This window comes from Diadema antillarum, unplaced genomic scaffold (assembly GCF_040938485.1).
Source record: "Diadema antillarum isolate AM-2024a unplaced genomic scaffold, OU_Dant_1.0 seq00001279_RagTag, whole genome shotgun sequence".
In the NCBI taxonomy this organism is placed as follows: domain Eukaryota; kingdom Metazoa; phylum Echinodermata; class Echinoidea; order Diadematoida; family Diadematidae; genus Diadema; species Diadema antillarum.
The window spans coordinates 345,517-360,789 of record NW_027272059.1 but is presented as its reverse complement, the minus strand read 5'-3'; the positions used below and the strand labels follow the sequence as shown (position 1 = coordinate 360,789).

At 39.1% G+C, this 15,273-nt stretch overlaps 2 protein-coding genes across 2 annotated transcripts in view; one reads left to right on the top strand and one right to left on the bottom strand.

Moving 5' to 3' along the window:
* Positions 1-1,297: 1,297 nt before the first annotated feature.
* LOC139745591 (E3 ubiquitin-protein ligase pellino homolog 1-like) overlaps positions 1,298-15,273 on the top strand; it is a 65,503-nt gene continuing 51,527 nt past the window's right edge. Inside the window, exon 1 of the mRNA XM_071655984.1 lies at positions 1,298-2,554. Within this exon, the coding sequence (XP_071512085.1) occupies positions 2,445-2,554 (110 nt within the window). The 5' untranslated portion in view covers positions 1,298-2,444. The remainder of the gene's footprint in view (positions 2,555-15,273) is intronic.
* LOC139745607 (uncharacterized protein KIAA1958-like) lies at positions 10,995-12,236 on the bottom strand. Its single transcript, XM_071656002.1, has one exon. The coding sequence runs from the start codon at positions 12,234-12,236 to the stop codon at positions 10,995-10,997; it is 1,242 nt and encodes a 413-aa protein (XP_071512103.1).

Below are 15,273 nucleotides of genomic sequence, written 5' to 3'. Positions count from 1 at the left end.
AAAACGCGCAAAAACATGCATCAAATTGCACCATTTACAACATCAAAATGCAAAAAGTTCCTACCGTGGGAGGGGGGACACCCCCTCCCACACCCTCTCCGCCCCCCCCCCCCCCCCCCTCGCTCCGCTCGCAGACTAACCGCCCCCCCCCCCAAGATGAAATAATGTGTAAAATATGAGAAAAGTCGTTTAAGTATAATGGCGCAATTTATACTGGATGAAATGCTCTTTGCCCTGACTTTATAAGATTATGCGCATTGTATACTGCATGAGTGTAGGCCTATACAAAGAAAACACAAAGAAATAGCAAGAGATAATCACTGTATGAAGTCAGAACTAGTAACCGATTAACAACGTTTGGATCCACATTCATGAAGCTGAACACTATACCTGTGTAACCTCATATGTTCGTCTCAGGTGTCGTGATTCAATCGGATCAAAATAATGAATGTTTATTGCTGCAACATCAGAGTGCATGATGACAATCATCTTCCTCTGTGATGGTATTAGCTTGCCGTGTCTGTTTGAATCAAGAGATCCAGACACTGTCATTGTGGTCCAATTGCCAGCAATAGTATATCAAGTACCGTACACAGCGTTGCTAATTTTGTCCGCCACAATGTTGATCTGCATGTCTATAGTCATAACAGAAGTAAATATGAAGTGAAGAAGAATTACTGGTGTACATAAGTTTTCTGTGCATGATATTGACCAAGTAAATTTCTCACATTGGTATACATGATCCGCCTATGAATGTATCCTCTGGTCGTGTCTTAGGGTGGTATTCTGAAATCCTTCACCCTATAGGAAGAAATTTCTTCCTAAGTCAGGATTTTTTCCTTTATAACTACATGTATAAATGGTATTCTGAAAATCTCCCTGAGTTTCTTCCTAAGTCTGTTCCTAAGTTCTTTTTCCCTCAATTTAGGAAGAAACTTAGGAAGATTGTCAGAATACCACCCTTTAATTCTGTCTTTCCTAGACACTTTGTAAGTTTCTGACTTAGGAAGAAACTTATTATTAGGAAGATTTTCAGTTTGATTTCACTGCTAGTACATTGTATAACGCAAAACTCAAGAGGGCGCACAGCCCAACGATAAGACCGAGATAGCGCCTAGCTGTACGTGCACGTAGAAAATGCTGAAATGAAATGATGGCACAGAGGCCTGCCATGCATGCATGCACTTGTACTGAAATACTAGTACATAAACAGCAAACTGCACAGTATCTATATCGACTGCACATACGGTTTTATTAGGTACAATGCAGGCCTACGTATGTCAACACGTACACAGGTACGATGGAAAGGAGATACGTTTATAGATCATGATGATTTTCTACGTAAATAGCATTCGTAGAAAGCCGTAGCTACTAAGACCAGCGAAGCGAAAGTAGCCACATTCTTCTAAACGATTGTGTACTTCTATGAATACAGTTGCGGAGTCAGAAGATATCGTGTGGAGCTTTGGAGGATTGTGGAGAAGGGAGCATGGTTAAGTTTTTGGTGGCCGGTAGCTGATGCCTGATGGATCCATGGATGGGGCTCTGCCGGTAAATCTACGGCCAACGATGGTGGTGTAGCGACTGTTGTGTGGGAAACGGAGCGGCGTCGATTCCATTCATTGAACAAGCGTATTGAAACCACCCAATATGCCAATGTTTTTGCCAATGTCTAACGTTAGGCTCTAACTACGTGGGACATATCTGGACAAGTTGAGTACAGTTTGGGTCAGTTGAACTTGAAGTGCTAGGCTGTTGCTGAAGATATCAACCTCTGAGTCTGACAAAATGGAGAAAATAGAACCAAGAAAAGACAGCCTCTATATCTCTACCTGTCGTGACAAATGAATGATTGACAATGTTGGAATGATAGTTCTCGACCCTACTTACCGTACTTGCCTACCCTAGTTTAATTTTTTTGTTCCAACAGTCCAATTCCAAAGACCAAGCAAGTGAGCAGTGACATTTTAATTAAATTTGATCTGGACATCTAGGTATGTTTAGTTTTTATCTAAACACTTGCACAATCCAGTGATAGGACTAGGACATAGGAGACACCTGCACTGCTGCGCTGTTCTGTTGCTTGCTGATCTAGCTGTGACTGACTGTGTAATTTTTATGCCTGGATGATTTGATAAGTTTCTTCAAGTAAGATGATCACTTTTTAGTTTTGGATGGATAACTCTCTCATGCTGTTGCCATGCCATTAGTATCCAAACAGTCAGTGTCTACAATTCCGCTGCATCTTGCCTGCACTAGATTTAATGAAGGCTAATTCAAAGATCTACCGGTAACAAAAAGATTGGTGTTTATGCTTAACGTTAGTTTAGTGTAGCTGCCCAGCACAGCCATAGCCAATCGGCAAAGGGAAGGGCAGGCATTTATTGATTGTTCCTCCACATTGGACTTCTCACCATAAACAAGAAAGACTTGCTGAATTTGAAATGTTGCAGTCAGCAGGAAGTTCAAGGATGGACCCAGCAGGAGCAGCAGTGGAATTGGTGCGCCGTGACCTTGTCCCATCAGCTGTCGGTTCACAGAAGAGCCATTTGTTGTGAGTATTTAACAACCCCTGTTTATGTAGAATTCAATAGTTTCAGTTCCTTGTTTCACTCCAAGCCTCCGAACGACTTGGTCGTGTGATTATGATCATTTCTACATTGTATAAATCCTTGGACCTCATTTTATTTGACCCAATGAGACAAAAAACTCTAGATCTCCTTATTCTACAACTACAACTTAGTTTCAGTATGTATATGATCGAGGAAAGGGTAATGCTACACGTTGTATCTTACATGTACAATGTATGTTTAACACAAATGGCAGTGAGAGCATCCCGACTCTCTGTGAGAGGGCAGTATTTAAAAAAAAAAAGTATTATTTGAATCATCTGCAGGAGTCAAATCCATCAAAACCCTTACATTTTCTTGGGTAGTACATTGTATCCTGGTGATATTTCCTCTAAAAAAAATTGCTTTATAGAAATGCCTACATTTACATTAGCTTTAAAACAAAAGAAAACTTGAGTTTACGCACATATGCCCATTGATCAGTGTGTTAACAATATTGGCTTTTGTGAAATTTTATGCTACTATTGTGTCAACATTTTCATTTTATGCGGTACTTCGTATTTTACCAGAATGAAAGGAAAAGGTCTCCAATTATAGGCCCTAGCCATTTTCTTTGAAACAGCAGTTTTTTTATTTTAGGTTAAATACAGTTCAGGCTGGTCCACAAGGGGTTTGAGAATGTCGCTGCAACATGCTTGAATTCTCGTACAACATCCCTAAAAAAAAACGAGCAACATGCTACGCAATGTCCTTGAGGATTGCAACATGCTCAAAATGAAATGTATTCAAACATATGAAAAACATAATGTAAGCAAAACTTGAGAAACATCAAACCACCTAAAAAAAATTGTGTGCAAAACATGACACAGAGCAGTGAATATAAGCAACACGAGAAATAAGTCATGACATATTGCATATATGCACTCATGATGTGCATTCCACATACAATCCACAATATTCTCTCATTCAGAGCTTGCGACATGCTCAAATTTCAAGTTGTGGATGTTCCTGATACATTGTACTTACAATTCTGTACAGTGTACCAGTATTCCAGTGGTGCCATTAATAGACCAGTCCGCAGATAACTACTAGTATGGTTCAAATGACCTTAAATTTTAAACCAATTGTTAAAGTTGTATCGAACTATCACTTTACAGTATGTAATGCAATATTACATAATTCAAATATGAAGCAGATGAGGGACATTTTTTTTTAGTTATTATTATTTTTTTTAGCAAAGTTGACTTCGTTTGTTAGCTTTGAATCCAGTGTTCATAAGAATGATAGCATTTACATATAAGAACCAAACAAACCCACAAGATGTATCATACAGAACTACAAAATTTATCAAATCCAAAAATTAAAATTAAAAAGCAGGTGCAAAGTGAAATACACCTACATGTATGGATATCACAAAATGACAGGGAATTGCAATGCATTGATGTACATCTGGCCACTTCTGTGTGAGGATGGTCATTGTATGGGAACAGGGAGTCCAGCTAAAGAAGTCTCCACCTTTGTGTATGAATAATGAGCCCTATCCTGACAACCAGGCTTGTGAAGTTCCCTCTTTCCAAAATAAAGGTAGGGAGCCTTGTTCCTTTGTGGGCTAACAATGCAGTCATTTCCAGTTTCCCCTTTGTTGTGAAATTGCACAGCATTGTAAGGTGCTCCCAAGCCCCAATGAGCACTGTCACCATCCACCACACTGCATCAGAACCCATAATGCTGTGTACATGTAGTATCTATCCTACAACGTTCAGATGTGTATGTAAAGACTTCATGTAGGATTTGTTGTGGTTTTGACAGTGCTGTTGATCTGGCTCCAGTCATGATTTGTGATTGATATCAACCCAGTGTCTTTTAATTCTGTAACTGTCCATCATTTGATTGAAATGAAAATATAAGCATCAAGTGACACATATAAAACTTAAAGGCATACAATGTAATTTACCATTTGCAGATGAAACAAAACCCCAGCATCGGTGCTTCAAACTAGTTCTAAAATGTGAGTTAGGGATGGAAACAACCAATGTAGAAATTTGAATCATTACATTGTACAGATGTACCCGTAATCAATGTTAAGTATCTTCCAGACTAGACTGTCTACAGTTATACTGTCACTGTAGTTTAATGAGAAAAATAGTGATATCTCCTTATATTTTAGGCTTTATTGTAAAAATTTTATACAGTAGGATGTTTTGTGATACAATTGACCTACACATATAATGTATTAAAAGTGATATCTTGAGCATTTTTTAAATCACTGCTCCCAAAGGTAAACATGACCTTTAAGTGAAAACATACGTACATGTAGTTCTCGTGTGCTTTCGGAATTGTCCACTTTTCCTCTAATCTGTACACTTTAAACCAGTGTGTGAAAATACCATTGGGTAATGACGAAAATGTGAAATATTCACCAAAAAGGTTTACCGGAAGTACAGTACATTGTACTACAGTTTCTTGGCTTACCTGATTGTGGTTGCTACGAAATGTTTTACATTAAAAAACATTGATTACAAACAAACTTTCATGGCGTGTACAATGTGTAGGCCTACATGTAAGTATACATACAGGCTGTTTGTTGTTTTCATTTTCACAAGGATACTTCCCCTTGTGTCCATGTAACTGTGCATGTATACACTGTATACCAGCATTTTGAAAATCTGAAACCACTTTGGATTTGTAGGCAGGAGCTTCATACACAGTACAGTGTACAAGTGTAGGTTGTGTTTTTCAGACCATGGGTGTGAGAAAAACATACAAGTACGTTCATGCTACAAGACGTTCATGCTACAAGAGTGTACACTGTACATGTACCGGTATTTGCAAATGAGGAGGCACTATTACAACTATCTTGTTTGCCATTTTTTGAGAACATAATTGCAGCAAAATTGGACATCTTCAATCCAGATACAGTATTCCTTATTTAGGTCATCAGTTTAAGTACAATATTCTATTGCATCTGTCTCAAGAGTCAGGGACTTTATAAATTTGGTGCTAAATCTTAGCTGATGATGATACAGACATTTTAAGGATAACAGTGTATGGGAATTCACAAATTGTTCATATACACTGTACTGTACCTTTCTCTAACAGAAGGAGAGTGCTGCTGGTAAAGTGGGCTGTGATGTATGTAATAAGTTCAAAGGTATTTTGGACTTGATTCTCAGCATGGTCTGGCTTTCATATTAGCACTTCCACCCACTCTATGAAATCACATGACCCAGAATGACCCCAATATTCACCAAGGTCACCTGACCAAGGGAATCTTCATCATTGTAGAGTTGTACATAGAGTCACAGATGGAAGAAACATGAAAATTGATCTCCAAGATTTATATTGACAGATGGTAGAACTCCTGTCTTTGGCTACAGCTGCTGTTGCATGCAACTGAACTTGATGAAAAAGATATAAATAATTATGCTCTAGACTACAATGTACACTGTATGTGCAAGTGGAAGAAAATTAAATGAAAATTGTGTACTCTAGTACCGGTAACCAAATTTTTTTTTTCCCCCTCAGCTTTCAAAATGATTACTTGTCTTACTGTACAACTTGTCTGCTTTTGTATTTCTTTTCATTTAGCCTTCTTTAGTGTATGGTAGGTAGTACAGGCAACAGTAAGGAAGGAGGATTTTTAGCATTGAGTTGAAAGGAATTCTAGTAGGTATCTGAAAAATTCTTTATTCTATGTACAGCTGTTGAGAATACTGGTGTTACAGAGGATTTTTAAAGGAAAAATCATGGCATAACAGTGAAATCCTTTGTACATTGTAAGTTCCAATGTTGTCCACAACATGCACACAGTATATTTTAGCTTGTATGATCCTTTACAGGTATTGTATGTACCTCATACAATTTGTACAATGTAGATCTATAATTTTTAAGAACACAGTTATACAAGTGTACATGTATGTACATAGCAGTCATAACATTGGTCTTTGAATTTGATTTAAATATACATGGTACGTTGTACAAATTCAATTGAGAGAATTTCTGTCAGTGCAACATTTTTGGCATACATGTTCAAGCATGCACTGTACCAGTGTTTGCTGTGCAGTAATATGAAATTTATGTCAGCTGCAGTTAAAGGCACATGGTCCCGGTGGTTTAGTCAAATGCGTACGCGGGGCGCACGGCACAAGTTTCCTATAGAGACCTACGCTATCGACTTCTGTCTAGTGCTTACGCTTTGGCCCATTTCTCTGAGTCCGAAGAAGTCCGATCCACACTGTAGTCAGTGGTCCGATCACAGTACGGCTCATGATTCGGCTGAGGGGGATGGCAGCTTTAGCAAACTTCTTTTGTGATGTCGTACCTTGCACATACAATGTAAGCACGCTTCCTGGCATCACTACAGACTGCGTGCTGCGCAGAGAAGACAACGTACAATGTTACCTACAAAAATGTAGCAACACCTACGCACTTTACTCTTGATGACAGCTCAACTTCGGCAATCTTCTTATCATGCTAACGGTGATCAGCAGTATCATCCAACAGCGCCCTCTAACCCACAGGGACTATGCGCCTTTAAATGTGATAGATATGCATGTTATAGATTCAATGTTCACAGTGTGATGCACATTGTGGACCAATGTTCAGATTTACAGATGAACACAGTGTATTAACAAACTAAAAAAATTGAGAAAGAAAAATGTGTAATGAAATTTGTACTCATACAACTGCACAGAACTTTCTCTTCATTTTAGTCCTTGATTAGTGGCAAGTTGAAGCATTACAAGATGAGAAATAATGAAACAGAGACTCCAACCCCCAAGCACCTTCTGATCTGGAGATTCTCCCGCCTGAAACCCGTAGCAAACGGGAGACTCCAACTTGATGTGCGCACGAGCGTAAAGTTCCTTGCGGTCAAGGGTTCTAGATGCTCTCTCGCGCTACACTGTATCTAAGGCTTATTTTTCAACATACAATGAAATTAAGTAAGAAATCATTTCAAGCGGGAGAACGGGAGAGTCTGCAAAAATGGGCTTTTGGCGGGAGATCTTCCGTCAAAAGCGGGAGAGTTGGAGTCTCTGATGAAAGTTATTGGGTTGTAATGAATCTTACAGTGTATACCTATTGTATTGTTTTCATACAACTTTGTAGGAACAGAAAAATCAATAGATGGGTATAAAAGCTTTGAAGAAAGGCCTGAAATGAAAATCTCTACCAGTCTCAGTGACATATGGCATGAAAATTTGCCTTGCAAATGAGCATGACTGCCTTTGTTGGCTTTGCTTCTTTGCATAGATGAAACTTTTGTTATTGTTGCTGTATAGTAATTCCTTTTGGTTCAGCGGGTAACAGGAATGTGAAAGTGTCTTTCACTGTAGTTCAGCATGCCATCTGTTTAGAACTATTGTGGTGAGAGCTGTTTGCCCTGTCTGCATACACAATGCTTGAAGTTGCATAATGCAATCACTTTAGTGCCAAAAGGCATACTTGTGTAGAATGCTGACAGAAATAGTCGTGCTATTTTAGCAAGAGTTGACAAGATTTTTTTAGAGTGATGCTGGTGAAGAGAAGTATGATTGTAAAAGCATGTCACTTTCATCATTGTTGTTGTAATGTCTATATTTTTTCTCTCTGTCAGTCAGTGATCTCTTCAGTCGGGTTGTTTTAATGATATTATGACTGTGAGGACTGTCAGTAAGTTAGTGCCCTTTCCATGTTCATTCATTGTGGCTTCATATATCTTATTGTTGTTATCGGAACAGTTTGCAATTATGCAGTTTTCCTTATTGCTCTTACAGTATAAATGTATACCTGAGCTACGATATGGAAGGTGTGCATTGTATTTGTCCATTATTCTGTCCAGGTGTGGGGATTGACCTGACCCCACACAGACTTCCTTCTCCAGTCTTTTCCCTCCTCTTAAAGGTGGTGACTCACTGAGTCACCTCTTTAAGACCTGTCATGCACTAAAATGTATGCACACTGCACCATCAAACTGACTCATGAATACTACACACTCCCTGCCGTGTGTATGCCCCTCGGCATAAGCCCAATTGACTACCGATAAGTGTCAAAATACATCAATTTATTCTTCAGCCTTTCATTGGTCGCAAATTGATGACTGCAATCTCCCATTCCTACACTGTCTACATGTTGTATCTCTCCCTGATGTCTTAGAATGTATAACTATGCCTGTATGCATTGTATGATAAAATTCTTACATGCTCACAGAGTACGGTAAACACACATGGACATTTTTTCTTCCCTGAATGTGAAAAATGCCCAAAGTTGGGGTTGTGCCTTTTACACCAAGGTGACTGTAGAACCAGTATTCAAATGCACACTTTTACAATTAATGGATATCTTGATGGCACACATGCAAAAGAAAAGTCCATGATGACATAGAAGACATAAATGATGAGCATGACAATTTTCCAACGTACACGTTGTAAGTGTACAAATTGTACATGGACTAACGGAAAAATTTAATAAGCATACTGTACCCTTTGATTTTTGTTTCTCGTGCCTAGAAAGTAAAAGAACAGGGGGGCGTTTCATCAACGAGTTTGTCGGAGTTTTCACCGACAAATTTGCTATCAGCCAATCAGACCAAGGATTTCATTAGCTTTTAACAGTTGTCAGTGTAAATCCTTGCGTCTGATTGGCTGATAGCAAATTTGTCGGTGAAAATTCCGACGAACTCGTTGATGAAACGCCCCCCTGATTAGTACAAATTGAAGTTGATTCATTTTATAGAAATCATGATTTTGAAAGTGACTGCTTTGTCATCATTACACTCATGTACATGTTTTGTGAGTGGACATGGCAGATGTTTATCCTAAAACGTCTGCATTAGAGGTGACTAGTCACCACACGTACAAGGTGCAATATGTAAATTCTCCCCAATATAATTCTTCATTAAAATCTGAGTGCTATAATGACATGGCCTTCACATTCTTCTCTCTTTATCCATGAAAACACACTACCCGAGGCTGTATGTTATGTGTGATGATTTAACACTGCTGAATAGTGATGAAATGGGTGATACCTGCAGTGTAAGTGAAAAGGTGTCTAGACTTGAATACTGCATACTGGTACTGCATTAATGTGTAGGATACAGGCAAGTCTCCAAGCCTAATGTACTGGTAGATTATACACAGAATGTACACAACTGTACATGCTTATGTACACGTAGTATGAGAATAATGAGGCAAAAATTAGGTCAGTTATCAATGGTTAAAACCATCGCAATGGCCAGAAATAGTGTGATGAATAGGAGGTTAATTAGTCTTTAAGTATAGACTGTTATTGATTTGGACGTAGAGCAAGTTCTAGTCTTCATTCATGCTGTGCTAATTAAGACTTGCTGTCATGTTCATTAAGTCTACTACATACATCATTGCACCTATACCTCTTTCCTGTTCGAGATATTATACAGGACCCCAGAGAATTGTTATAATGACCAAACCAGCAATTCAGTACTGTATACGCCGAATATTTCACAAGATTTTTATTTTCGCGAATTTCGCGAGTCAGATGCTATTCGCAAAATTAAAGACACAAGAAAATATTGACTCTGATCCCAATGTGTATGTGACGTATGCGTGCACATTTCTCCGGTCAGTACAAGACTCCACAATCGTGAATTTAACCACTCACGAAATCGTCGGGAATTCCCTATTCGCGAAAATTTAGACTCGCAAATATATGGCGTATACAGTATGCACTGTGTATGATTGTACATTGTGTACAGTATACGTGTATTATATGCATTGGATTTCATGACACTTACCCATCAAAGTTGTTGGAAGTTTCATCTTATTGCTTCATCTTAGAAGAAAGTTGGTTTCAGCAGCTATGAAGCCATATCAGTGAAATAGTATACAAATAGTGAATGGTCACGAGTACAATGGTACGAGATTTCGCACGAGGTGAAAGATAGAGGCGCTCTATTCAACGAGGCGAAGCCGAGTTGAATAGAGCGCCTCATCTTTCACCGAGTGCGAAATCTCGTTCCATTGCACGAGTAAAGACCATACACTATTTGTTTTATACAACGTCCAAGTAGATCTTTGTTTTTGGTTGGAGGATTGTTGGGTAGGTCTAAGTAACAGTTAGGCCTAGAAGAATATGTATGAAAAATATAGCCATACTTACATGTGGATCCACTGCGGTTCTCTTTCTGGCTTGTGCAATCAATGTAGGTAGATACAGGTCAGTAGTTCAAAACCAACGGAATGTCTGAATCAAAGTGTTGAAAGTTTAATCTTGAAACTCATTTACACTTGCAGTAAAGCCTCAACGCTCGTCGTAATTCAGTTGAAGAAAGAGTCAAAGTTCCAACACATTTTTCTCAATTCTTAACGCTATTAAAGAGTTGAAATGTCAAACACAAACACATACGTCACGTGCACAATAGCACTCAGCAGTCCATAGAACTTTAGGTCTAACTCTCTAGTTCTGTTCCTACTTGTTGTAAAAGGTAACTGGACCATGGAAGTGGAAGTGTTGCACCGAGGAGGTTGACGTGGCACTTTGGATATTGAAATTTGATTCGCTCAAAATTAACTGTTCTTGGGAATCTGTAAGAAGGCTATCCAACCCCTCCAACACATTTTCATTTGATTGTACCTCAGGCTCAGCTGGCTTTGGAGCATTTTCACTCATTTCGTTAGCTAGCGCTTCACTCATAAGCTTCTTCTTTTTGTCACTTGTACGCGAATAGTGCTTCAGAGACGATTCCGAACGATGTCCAGTGACTGACATGATGTGTCGATTCGGAAAGCCAGCTTCATCCAGCACTGTGCATGTTGTTGCCCTCAAACTGTGGTTTGTGTACACTTGCGAACACCCAGCCTTTTCAGAGATCTCTCTCATCTTATTTCCTATTGTGTTAATCCCTAACGGTGCATTCATGTACCACGGAGAACCGTCCGTTGGCGCCTTGGCTTTTGGACGTTGCCACATGCACTTTTCAGCCGGGTTCAAAACTTCTTTCAAAGCAAGAAACGATCGGACTGGACATCGGCTTGAACCAGGAATTTCGTACATATGACCGCTACATGCCTCGTCCTCACATTCACGTCTTGATTTAGTCATAGTATCACGACGGGTAATGTAACGCAAGTTCTGTTCATCAACCTCTAGATCGAAGTCTGAAATCGACGTACTACGCAGATTCTCTCTCCCACGGTTAGCAAAATATGTCATAACGTCAATAAAGACTTTATTCTGAAGACCAATCGGGGTTGTTGTATCAAGTGAATCAATGATCTTCGTCATGTCTTCTGCACTCACCGCTTTCTTGTGCTTTACGGCTCCTTTCCCACTCTGCTTGAGTTTAACCATCATAGCTTTGTAAGTCTTGTCACTCTCTTTAAACATGTCACTATTACAAATGTCTATGTCTTTGGTGGCCTGAAAGTGACGATGAAGTCCATATCGAATTGCGTGCATAGACTTCTTCGTGTACAGATCTCCATTGTTTCTCCGTAACCCACCATAAAAACGAGACAGAAACTTATCGAGTTCTGCATTACCGTAGCCTTGTACTGTAGCCAAAGACGTTCCAGCACATTCAGCAAACGCTTCCAGACGATGCACAGCAAACTGTATTTGTTTTTTTGTGTTCGTTGAGTCCGCAGCATCAACCAATTCCGCAAGTTCGTCGTCATTTAGCAAAACGAAACTAGGTTGAACCGCCGCCATTTCTGACGGCCCCCTTGATGTTTACAAATAAACAAGATTGTGTCGTCTGCGATTAAATTATTGCAGCTCAGTTACATCTACAAGCTTCGCTAGCGCTCATACACGTCAACACACGTACACACTAGCACTACGTAGGCAAGGCCTACATACGCGCATGCATGTACCGCACACGTACACTGCGCTAGTTACATGCATTCTCAATACACAGTACATGCAGTGCCGAACCGTGGAATAGAACGAAAAAATCGAACCAAGTTGCACGCAAAAATAGAACCAAAATTGCACGGCGCGCTGAATGGAGTGCTTATTGAATATCACGTCACCAACAATCCTCCAATCAAATTACAAGGATCTACTTGGACGTTGTATAAAAGCTGATGGCTCATTGTAAAATGAGGTACATTATACAAATGTACACTGCACATATTGTATCAGTCAAATGTCAAGAAAAGTCTGACCTTATTATCGTCAGTATGTCAGCAAATGTGGTGCTCTGTGATGTCTAAAAATAACTATTATGGTCATGTTTATCCTATGACCAGTGTAGCCATGAAGAAAATGAAATTCCTTTGCCCCGACTTTACATTATACATACACAATTGTATGTATACATACGTGTACTGTATCGCAAATTCTGTATTCTAAAACGTAATGCCTTTACACACAGCGCTTCTTCTAAGACAGATTTAATTCAATATTTTTTTTCAAGTTTGTGAACTATCCAGTGTACAATTGTACGTTTGTATATCTATTCCATCATTTTGTGTCCTAAACAAAAGTGATGACTTCGCAAGAAATATTTTACATACATGTAGTCTCATGACCAAGACGGCTATTCTGAATTGTTCAGAGATGTACACCATGTACCTGATGGCAGCTGATGTAAAAACATTCAAACAGTCTCAAATTCTTTCTTTGTTAATACCATATGATTTGCCTGCTAAGTGTTTCCCTTCATTCAAAATATTCCTCTTCAGAGGATTACATCCTGCTAGTTATACTAGTTCACACACTGGAATGTCAGCTCTACCATACAATGTAGCTCTGAACATGTGCCTCTGTGCAAGTTTGATATCCTACACACAACACCCACACAGACTACAACACTTTGCCATCTTGAGTAGACATAAAATTTGTGCACGTTGCTATGAGCATTTTCCCCCTGCGGTATGTAGCAGCTGAAAATGCAATTTATGTTATCACAGACAATGGTGCTTCAATAAATCATACTTTGGGTTGTTGTTTAATTTTGTTTTTCTCCATTTTTGGCTGCTGCACCATCGCCCGATGTACTGGTGGGAGTACATCTACAGTGCAACTGAAAATTGTTAACTCATAGAAGGTTTATTTCGTATCTTGCTTTGATTTCATGATAAATCCCTCCAAGTAAGTGCGTGCATAAATGATGCTCAAAATGGCATTCATGGCCTTCATGCATTTAAATGCTTTATTTCTGCAGAGGGTTATATAATACATTTGTATTAATGTTTGTTTTCTATGTGGTTGACAATGTACTTGAGAGCTAAACATAAATTAATATTTCTTTACGAATTATGAAAAATGAGGGGAACATTTGCAATGTGTAGTATGTTAACAATGCTTGCAAGAACCAATGAAGTAATTTCTATCATATAATTAATGATGTAAAGTATGTGAGTATTTACTGTTAAACTGTGCTTGTTGACCATTTGGTTCTAGCTCCTTGATGTGCTATCCTGATTTATATCACTTCATTTAATGGGATATCAGTTGATTTAGCCAAAAAAAAATATATTAAAAGAATATAAAAAATAAAGCATATGAATTTGTCGAGATTTTACCTATGATCAAAACAGAAAGTGGTCTTTGTTTTATCCCCACGTACAATAACCTAGGGGGCACAACAAACAGAGCAACCACTGTTTTCAATTATGACTAATCCCCAGTGATCATACTGAAGTTGATATTTATTCCTCAGACAAGTCAATTTAATGATGATGATGTGAAACTGGTATAGTTGCAATTCTCTCTAGTTCTACTGGGTGGAGTACACTGTAGGTCTAAGATGTCAACCTCCCTAGGAGCCATGGTTATTTGCTGTAAGGCTGCCCTCGAGGGGGTGCTTCGTACCACCCGCCCCTTGATCTCCTTGTCAAGATTGTCTGTATTCATTCTCTCAGCAAGTAGCGTTCTTTTAGCACAGTGCATTGCCTGCCTGAATGAATAGAAACTGACTTGTCGTAAAGTCGGCCAGTGATGATATAAATCATTTCTCCAGAAACACTGTACATGTATGTGAATGGCTGGCAGACTTCAATTTCATGCCAAATGATTAATTTTTATCACACCTACATCATTCATGAATCAGGCACCCCGACTAATGCCAAGTGTGCACTCAGATTAGATTGTAGGTACACAGTGTGTTTTATTTCTTTCAGCACCTCAGATTAGTTGCACTTGTGTAACTGTCTCAGGACCTTTTACGGTTTACCACATGCAGTAATATATCATCAATCATTAATGGTAGCAGTGATGATCTTGATTTTGATTGAATCGGTTTGTATTTTGTGGAAAGATTTTGTCAGTTATGAGTCATGCTAAAACAAAGAATGATGGAGCATAGTTTCATATTTCTTGTTTTTTTATGCAAACCCATCTCACGTGTATAAATGTAGACAGAGATGTCTCTTATTTGCACATCACAGCGTGGTGCCACATTAGCAGTCAATTCCTGTTAGCCGCCATACATGTGGAATATCAGTGCATAGCCCAATGCATATTGAGATGCGAGCTGTCCAACGGAGTGTGTGCAATAAAGCTGAGCTGTATCAATATGCATGTGTGATGCGTGCAGCAGAATGCAGCTCTAGTCGAAATGTCACAGTTCTGTCTATGCTACAGTGGGTCACTGTGAGTGTGACGGGGGACCAAGGGACTTGGAGTGCAAGAGGAATGTGTAGCTTGTGGGTGTTGCAGGATGCAATTGGTTAATATGGTATTACTTAGGGGAGATGGGCTGTACCAGTACAGCACAGCTGCATGAAAATTATGGGTTTTT